Source organism: Polypterus senegalus, chromosome 10 (genome assembly GCF_016835505.1).
Source record: "Polypterus senegalus isolate Bchr_013 chromosome 10, ASM1683550v1, whole genome shotgun sequence".
Lineage (NCBI taxonomy): Eukaryota > Metazoa > Chordata > Cladistia > Polypteriformes > Polypteridae > Polypterus > Polypterus senegalus.
Genome location: NC_053163.1, coordinates 108,390,397 through 108,399,781, shown reverse-complemented (window position 1 = coordinate 108,399,781; position 9,385 = coordinate 108,390,397). Strand labels below are relative to the sequence as shown.

General features: G+C 34.8%; 1 protein-coding gene across 3 annotated transcripts in view; it reads right to left on the bottom strand.

Moving 5' to 3' along the window:
- Window positions 1-269: 269 nt before the first annotated feature.
- The window catches only part of stag2b (stromal antigen 2b), a 210,987-nt gene continuing 201,871 nt past the window's right edge, over window positions 270-9,385 (bottom strand). For all 3 annotated transcript variants that reach the window (XM_039766312.1, XM_039766310.1, XM_039766311.1), the window contains exons 31-34: window positions 4,766-4,876; window positions 3,284-3,410; window positions 2,820-2,897; window positions 270-2,295 (exon numbers count right to left, since the gene is read on the bottom strand). In XM_039766312.1, the coding sequence (XP_039622246.1) occupies window positions 2,272-2,295; window positions 2,820-2,897; window positions 3,284-3,410; window positions 4,766-4,876 (340 nt within the window). In that variant the 3' untranslated portion in view covers window positions 270-2,271. The remainder of the gene's footprint in view (window positions 2,296-2,819; window positions 2,898-3,283; window positions 3,411-4,765; window positions 4,877-9,385) is intronic.

Genomic DNA, 9,385 nt, shown 5'->3' with positions numbered 1-9,385 from the left:
TAGAAACAGAAAGCACCCTTCCTTAGGCAAAAAAGTAGCATATACACAAACATGGATTCATTTAGTTTCCATATATACAGTGTCTACTAGGAATTGTACATTGTTCCTGTGAATCCAAAACACTTACCGGGTTTAAAATTAGCACAAAGTGTAAATAAAATAATATCTCTCTCTCTCTAAAAATATATAAATATTTAGATATTGCAGAGTCTACGTTTATTCACATTAAAGAATTTTCTCAAACAAAAAAATTATGTGACCACATTTTCTAAAATATTAAAAAGAATTTAATTGAATGTGCTATTATTTTTGTGTACTTAAGATTATCACACAACTGAAGAAGGTTTACTTTTATTCAAAAAGTTACTGTCTCCAGACATAAATACAAATCAGAAACAGTACAGTGGACGACAGAATGTGGAGGACAACAGATTTGGGTAAATATATAAAACAGGAGAAGCTGGTTAAAAACATACAGCTTTAAAGAACTGCTCACACAAAAGAAACACACGTTTAAAAATAGAAATGAAAAAAAAAAAAAAAATCAGCTTTGCACCTTGATTTTTTATATACAGTCCTTTCAGCAGTTTCTGTTAATGCAGTGGTGTGAAAAACACAACAGTATTTTTCAAAGTAAAAGATTCATCACTTAAAAAAATATGTAAAACACAAACTTATGTGGAATCAGTTTCTATCATTTTTTTCAGTAATAAACTACTCAATTTGTATGGTTTTTGGCTACCACAGCCTGGAAAATGAAGCTTAAAATGCAACTGCTAAGTGGGTTTTGATTTTTTTTGTTTGTTTTATGGAAGAGACAAAATGAAACAAGGGAGTGGTGTATTGCAAGCATTTTAAGGCATGGAATGATTATAAAGAATATACCTCAAATAAACAAGACATTTAACAAAAATGTACAATTGTACTATAAGTTAATGGTTACTTAAGCCATGTCTAGCTGCCCAAGCACTGCAGAATAACTTTCATGTTCAAATAGTAAATTTAAAATTTATGTTACAGACTTAAGAATTTGTGAAAGGACATTTAAAATTAAAAACATAAAGCTTAATCTCAAAGAATAACATAATGGATAGTCTGAGTCTCTGTTATCCAAACTAATTTACATACATAGGAAAAATGGTATTGAAACCTGAAAACTGTTTTCAAAGACAAAGATAAAACAATATAAAATACAAATTTAAAAATCATTTTTTAAAAGCATGAATTCACATGCTTATATTTTAAAACATTTTTTTTATATATTTCTGAAACCTTATAATTTTTAGGTTGGATTTTCAAAGTAAGAAAAACTAAACAAACTGCGCGATTATAAAATCAGCACCGATTTATATATATAACTTTTATTTAAAATTTAGATACCTATTCCCACACTCTAATAAGCTGTATAATTGTGTTTAGAGAAAATTATTTCCAGCAAACATACTATACCAAGCTCATTTTTTTCAGAGACACAATACAGTGGCACTACTGGAAGGGTTGAAATTGGCTTCCTTATATTAGTCTCTTGAATGAACAAACAAGCAAACACAATTCTAATCTTTGGGTAAGCTTAACAATTACTCAGATTATATGGCCTTAAAGTTTAGGCCCCTTGCTAAATTAAATGGACACCAAGGAGCTAAGTAGTATTTGATGAAGTGGTCCAACACTCAAATATACCCATTTATGTGTGGTGCTCCCATTGCATTTAATTCCTTAGCAAACAGGAACAATCTACAAACACATTTCATGCTCCCAAATGCAGCTAAATTTACTTGGAGGTATCAAGAGACCAAAAAAATCTGCTGCTAAATAAGGTTATTTTTTCAAAAATTAGTATTTCACAACTCATTTCTTCTGCTCCTGTGGGCTGTACATTTAATACACTTCAATAATTTCATTCTTACATTAATTTAAAATGGTTTAATAATCTATTGTGTTATGTGCCAATATAAAAGTTTCCATATTTTTAACAATATAAACTGTGTGCGAAAGTTAAATTTGAACCCTGACTCAACACTAACTGTAATGTATAAGCCACTGCTTGAAATATTCATGGAAAAGCTTACCCATTGATTAAGAAATTTTTTTTGTAGCTTCAACAGATCACTTCAGCAGGCACGCAATGCTGCCTTTCAGTTCACTTAGTCCAGTAAGCAAGTCCAATAAAATTCTCCACAGAGGAGAAAAACACAATCTGTACAGCATTAGGAAGTTTACTGTAACAACAATTTCTCAAAACAAAGACCACAGCGCATTTTCCATTTTTCTTTAGAACATAGAAACTCCAAGTACCTGCAGGAAAAAAAAATATAGGTGATAAATTTTTGGGAGCATCAGGGTATAAGTTGTTAATTTTCCAACATTAATTTTTCTATCCATCTCTCAATTATCTACATATACTCCTTTAGCAGAACAGTAAACAACCATGGGTGAAGCAATAGCCTATCACAGGACACACCCATTGAGAAATCCACATTCACTTAAATGGGACAAAATTGGAATTGCCAGCTAAACTAATATTCACATCTTTGAGATGCTGGAGGAAAACCAGAGTATCTGGAGGGAAATGCAGCTGTGATGTAGCACTTCTAAGCTCAATGTCACCATGATATCTACTTTGAAATATGTGTAATTTAAAATTAAAACTGATTATATTAAATTTAAACATTTTGAAATGTATTATTTTAAATGAGATATGTAATGACGTATGGCTGTAACTGTTCGTAATGTTAAACAAAAATAAATGGCAACACAAAACTGAAATAAAACTACCATGCCATGGAATAATCAAACAATGCAAAGAATCCATAACTTACTGAATCATCCATGATTGAAGCAGGATCAAAGTAGTCTGGTTTCAGTTCTGTTCTTTCTCTTCTGTTCTTAGAGGGTGGCTAAAAAAAAATAAATAAATAAATTCCACACTCATTAAGTCTTAAAATATTTTTAACGTTCAAAAAAGCGTATATGATAATAGCACACATGTAGCAGAGTGTGACAAATATGACCCCTGAGCGGTGCGAAAATAATTCAAAAAGATGCTAAACAAATAAATTTAATAATATGCAAATAAGGCTGTTGGAACAGGCTCAGTCTCTTGTAACAAGGATTAAAAACTGGTAAACATCACCACCAAGTGGTCAAACTGCATTTCCCATGATGAAACACTTAGATTTTTTTGGGAAATATTTGCCTATTATGCCTGGAGTAAAGACTTCCAAAGACATCCTACAACCTCTGAAATACTTTACATTTTTAAGTACACAAAATGAGTTTTTACCAAGTCAATATCCATGGTATCAAAATCCATGCCTTCATTAAGATCCTCAATGCGCCCTTCTGAAGACATCATCACATCTTCCACTATAGGTTCTTCATCATCCTCCATTAAACCTGTCCCACGGCGACTGTATATCACAAAAAAAGAAATAATTTTAAGACCGATGGAGGGTTTAAGGATTCACAAATAAAACTGTATTTTCATTCAAAATAAGTAAACCTATTAGGCTGCTGGTTTCTTAAAAAATCATTTTTATCTAAAATTGTTTGCATGTAACAACATATAACTTCAATTATTGCTGTATCACTGCTGTTTTTCACCAATGTCCAAAAAAAAAAAAAAAAAAAGCCTTAATTCAGCTGACTTTAGTATAGGTGACATTTTTAACTTTTATTGTGACCTTGCTATTGTGAAGACTGAATTTACAATGTAAAATCAGAGATCAGGGCTGGCCCACAGCTGATTTTAATTTATAAAGATAATCTTGATATAGATGGAGCTAATAAGACGGTTATGCTTCATGATGATGTGGAACATTGCGCAATGGCGAATACACTTCATGATTTTGCTGACTATATGGATGGACTTGGACAGGACTCTGAGTTGAGCAGATGTTAAGTACTGCATATATAAAGCTACACTTGAATAAATAATGGAATGGAATTTCAAAGTACACTTGAGAAGAACTTACAAGCCTTAGTAATCTTCTACGAGTTTCTGTAAATATCCTGACAGTACAGAGAAGCAATTAACTGAGGTAATTAATATAATGTTACGTTAAACAACATAAAATGCCAAGTAAAAAGGAAAATCAAGGAAAATTATTATTTAAACAACAGTTATAGATGTACAACGCACTAGACAGGCCTCAACTGAATACTGTGTGAGGTTCTGGTATAGTATTATAGAAAGTGCAGTAAAGAGAGACTAGACTGAGGCAAGGACAACAGTATAACTGTTAGGAAACATTGGAAGAGTTGAATCTTTTCAGTTTAAGCAAGCCGAGGTTAACAGGATACATCATTGGAAGTGTTCAGTATAATGAAGGTTGGATTCCACTTGCTATTCTTGCTATTTTAACTTGCAAAGGGTAAATTTTAAACATATCTTAACTTTTTTTTCCTTTATATAAATGACCACAAATACATGGAAAAAACTAGAAAGGAGTTTGGTGGATAGCACAAATTTGTGTATCTTCAAACAACCACTAGATTATATTTTGCAAAAGTCAGTTGAATATTGATTGACAGGCTATGTTGGGCGGAATGGTTTGTTCCTATCAAAGGTTTTCTGACATTCTTAATATTCTGCATGAAGTAAGCTATATTGGTATTATAACAAAACAATTAATGCATTTGTTAAAATCTGCAAAAATCTCCAAATAAGCAAATAAAAAGTTTTATAAGCTACAAAAGAACAACAACAACTTGAAAGTCGTTACACTTAAGAAACAGTGACTTTTTTACATGCATTAAGCCTCACATTGCATGCTGTAGATTCGTTCTTAGTTTGGCATAATTCATGGCAGCACGTTCTTGCTGCTGTCGCACTTCTTCTTGCTGTCTCTGGGCTAACATCCAAGTTACCTGGGTGCTAAGGAAACAAATTGAAAATGATATCAAATCTATGTATACAGTAAACAATTAAATCTTTTAAAACATATCTGAAAAATTACTTTTAAATAACATTTATTTATATAGTACGTTTTCATACAAATGATGTAGTTCAAAATGCTTTACAAGATGAAGTAAGAAAAAAAGAAAAATATAAAAAAAGAAGATTAGGTAATACTAAGTAACAAAGAATAAAGTGCGGTCCAATGGTCAGGACGACAGGGAAAAAAAAAAAAAAACACCATGAGGGTGCTTGGTCATGCTTTAAAACTCTACATGTTTGTTCCACTGTATAACAAACTTTGTCCATGAAAGTTGACGTACTACTTAGAAAATAAACCGGCTCATTTGTCCATCCATTACGTCAATCCCACTTATACCAGCAAGTGCATTGTTACAAGGTATATTTAATATGTAGGTACATAAATGAAGCCAAAAAGAAGGCGATGTTTTAGAGTAATTTATTTTTGGCAAAAGGCAGTACCAACTAAAGGTCTCTCATAAATCTAACAAGATGCACAACTGTACCTGGAACACACCTCTTGCATATCCTGGGAAAATGCTGTATACAATTTCTCATATTTATTGTACGAAAGGCACTATTTACACAAAATTGGCTTATTATGTCCGTCTGTACAACTCTTGTGCCCTTACAGTGCTATGAATCTAAATGCAGCATAAAACTGGTGTCTTCACCTCTGCAAATGCAAAAAAGTAATTCTCTCCACAAAAAAAAGATCTAACTTGGGAAATCGATAGTTTGATTTCTATTTTTGTGTGATCTGCAATCTGTAATTACCTTGTCATGGACAATCTGCAAAAGGCACTACACAGAAAAACTGTAATCTGGTATTTCCAGTCAGGACATTTGGAAATGGACACCTTGACCATTTTAAATGTGTACACAAGTGTTTGCATAGTGTTCTTGTTTACATTTCAAAAAACAGCCTGCATGATAACACTTATTTAATCGAATGGAGTTTCTTCTTGTGTGTGTTTTGTTTTTAACACATCTGCTTTTGTAAAGTTTGATGATCTATTAGGACTTGTTTTGGCATTGTACAAATGCCATTCTAACATGAACAGTAAATAGTCCAACAAATGATATTTTAAAGCTCACATCAAGAACATATCTTTTCTTTTTGCAGTTGAAATAATATTGGCTTCCATTCATTAAACAGCTAATGAAAAAATCTGTAAAGCTAGCATAACACATAAAAACTACAGCAGGTAGATCTCGGTACTTTAAAAATGTCACATGGCACAATCAGGGATCACAGATGATGACGTATGACATGACTTCCTCACGACTTCTCAGCAGAGATTCCAATTTCCAATTGCATTTCAAAAGTACGAAAAAGGTTGACACATTCTGGCAGCCAATAAATAGGGACCACACCAGAATAAACGGAAGATGTCAAACATTTTTCCTAGTTTCTTGAGACTCTCCGCCACTGCTCTTCTCGGTTTTTGTGCATCATGTAGATTTCACCTTCTTTGTTCTCAGCATTTTACGCTTTGTACTTCTAGCATAACACTCATTGCTTGTCAGCTCTTGCATGCATAGGACCTCATTCCTATGACTTGCAGAAAAAAATCAAACCTGTTGGATTTTGTCATGGCTGATCAGACTACATTGTGACTAACTTTCTGAGGATATAACAGCACACAAATGGTGGTCATGGGTGCTGTGACTGTCCAGGAATCTATGATTATACAAATGAAGGCTATGACTCATAATCATTGGAAAAATAGTGTATTAGGACAGAGGGCTTAAGATAGTGTACTGTTAACAGTTTGTTTAAAAAAAAAATTAAATTAAAAAGTTACATTTGTTATATGTACACTACAGCAGAATGGCACAGTGGTTAACTCAACTAGTAAGCTAGTTTGAGCTTCAAGCTAGTCAATATTTTCCTATATCTCAAAGGCAATTCTAAACAGGCCTAGTGCAAGAAACAGTGGGTAGGAGCCCAATGAACTCTTACGGCCAGCGCAGTCGAAGTATGTAGTAGCATTCCTTTGATAATGAAATTGGATTAAGCATATATAGTAAATGGATGGATGAACTCAAGTCAAGTTGGGTAGCATGCACTGGTACAGTGCGCTGCCGCACTCACTACACAACGAAACAACTCGGGACCCCGGATGGCAACCCCCCAAGGAGATCACACAGTCCAGTCCCACCCTCCAGAAATGACCCTCTATCTGCCGCAGCCAGGTGTTATGTGGGCGACCCCTTGGCCTGGTCCAGCCACTCGGGTCCCCAACAATGAAGATCGTACTGGAAGCTGGATCACCCTCAGGGAAACGCGACACACGGCCGTAGTGCCATAACTGACACTCCCTCACAATGCAGGTAATGTGCCTCATTCGGGACTCCATGCGCAACCGCTCATTTGACACAAAGTCAAACCAACAGTACCCAAGGATTTTCTGGAGAGACACAGTACCAAAGGAGTCCAATCTTTGTCTCAGGTCCCTAGATAGCATCCACGTCTCGCAACCATATATCAAGACAGGAAGCACCAGGACTCTAAAGACTTAATGATTGTCACTGATTACATTTTGCCTGAAAAAAGGGCCAGAGATGCCTCGAAAGCTTGCATATTGTAATCTTTTTAGTCAGCCAATAAAAGGTGTCATTTTGCTTGACTTCTTACTACATTCGTAATGTCTAACACGGTATAATACCCTAGTACTACAAACATGCAGTCATATGAAAAAGAAAGTGCACCCTCTTTCAATTCTAAGGTTTTAAAACCTTAGGACGTAATAAAACAAATTAGGTAAATACAACCTCAGATGAATAGCACATAATATATATTACACCATGGCATTATTTATTTAACAAAAGCTTAGCCAAAATGCAGAAGCAATGTGTGAAAAATTAAGTACACCCTAACTACTTCCACAGGAATTAAGAGGGTAAGTAGAAGCCACATGCAAAGTCAAATGCATTTGATTAACTGATCATCAGCCAAATGTGACTGCCTGAATAAAAACAGATGTTTTGGCAGTTTGCTGGTCTGGAGCATTCAGGTGAGTTAACACAATGTGAAGGAGGAAGGACATCAGCAATGATTTTAGAGAAGCAATTGTTGCTGCCCATCAATCACAGAAGGGTTATATGGCTACTTCCAAACAATTTGAAGTCCATCATTCTACAGTGAAAAAGATTATTCAGAACATTTAAGACAGTTGCCAATCTTCCCAGTAGTGGACATCCCAGCAAATTCACCCCAAGGTCAGATTGTGCAATTCTCAGAGAAGCTGCAAAAAAACCCAAGAGCTACATCTAAGACTCTACATGCCTCATTTAGCATGTTACATGTTCATTACAGTACAACTGGAAAAAGACTGAATAAGTATGGCATGTTTGAAAGGGTTGCCATGACAAAGCCTCTTCTATCTAAAAAGAACATGGCAGCATGGCTTAGGTTTGCAAAATTGCCTCTGAACAAACTATAAGACTTCTGGAACAATGTCCTTTGGGAGAGGGGAGACTGAAGTGGACAAAACTATTCTAGTTAAAAGTGATGCCATTATGTGTCACGCACACCAGCAAAAATACAACAGAACAGCTGAAAAAGAAAAGAATCAATGTGTTGCAATGGCCCAGTCAAAGTCCAGACCTCAACCCAATTGAAATGCTGTGGCGGAACCTTAAGAGAACTGTGCATAAACGAATGCCCTCAAACCTCAATGAACTGAGGCAACACTGTAAATAATAGTGAGCCAAAATTCCTCCACAACAATGTGAGAGACTGATAAGGTTGAAGACAGTTACTTCAAGTTATTGCTGCTAAAGGTTGTTCTATACAAGATATTGAATCATTGCGTGTACTTTGTTTTTCAAACATGGCTTTTCCATTTTGGCTTAATTTTTGTTAAATAAATAATAACACAGTGAATCTGTTGTGTGTTGTTTTACACCTGAGGTTAAATTTAAATAATTTTAGAACCTGGTAAGGACCAGATTTTTATTTATTTTTTATTATGTCCTGATACGTAGAGCCATAGATCTGTAAAAGGGTGTACTTTCTTTTTCACATGACTGCATCTATACTAATAAAAGCCCTGACTGACTGACTGACTCACTCACTACTAATTCTCCAACTTCCCGTGTAGGTAGAAGGCTGAAATTTGGCAGGCTCATTCCTTACAGCTTACTTACAAAAGTTGGGCAGGTTTCATTTCAAACTTCTACGTGTAATGGTCATAACTGGAACCTATTCTCATCCATATACTGTAATAGACTGCAGCTCGATGGCCGTGGGAGTTGCGTCTCGCATCATCACACCTTCCACGTAATTGAGTGCCTGCCCATATAAGGTAAATATTCGCAGGTCAAGGAGTGTGCTTATCATATTCATCAGTTAAAAATATCTGAATCACAAACTGATGTTAATTATATTTTGTCCGTGAATACTTATTAAATAATTCCAAAAAGTCTGTCCGCTTCCTTTCATAGCTTTTCCGATGGTTG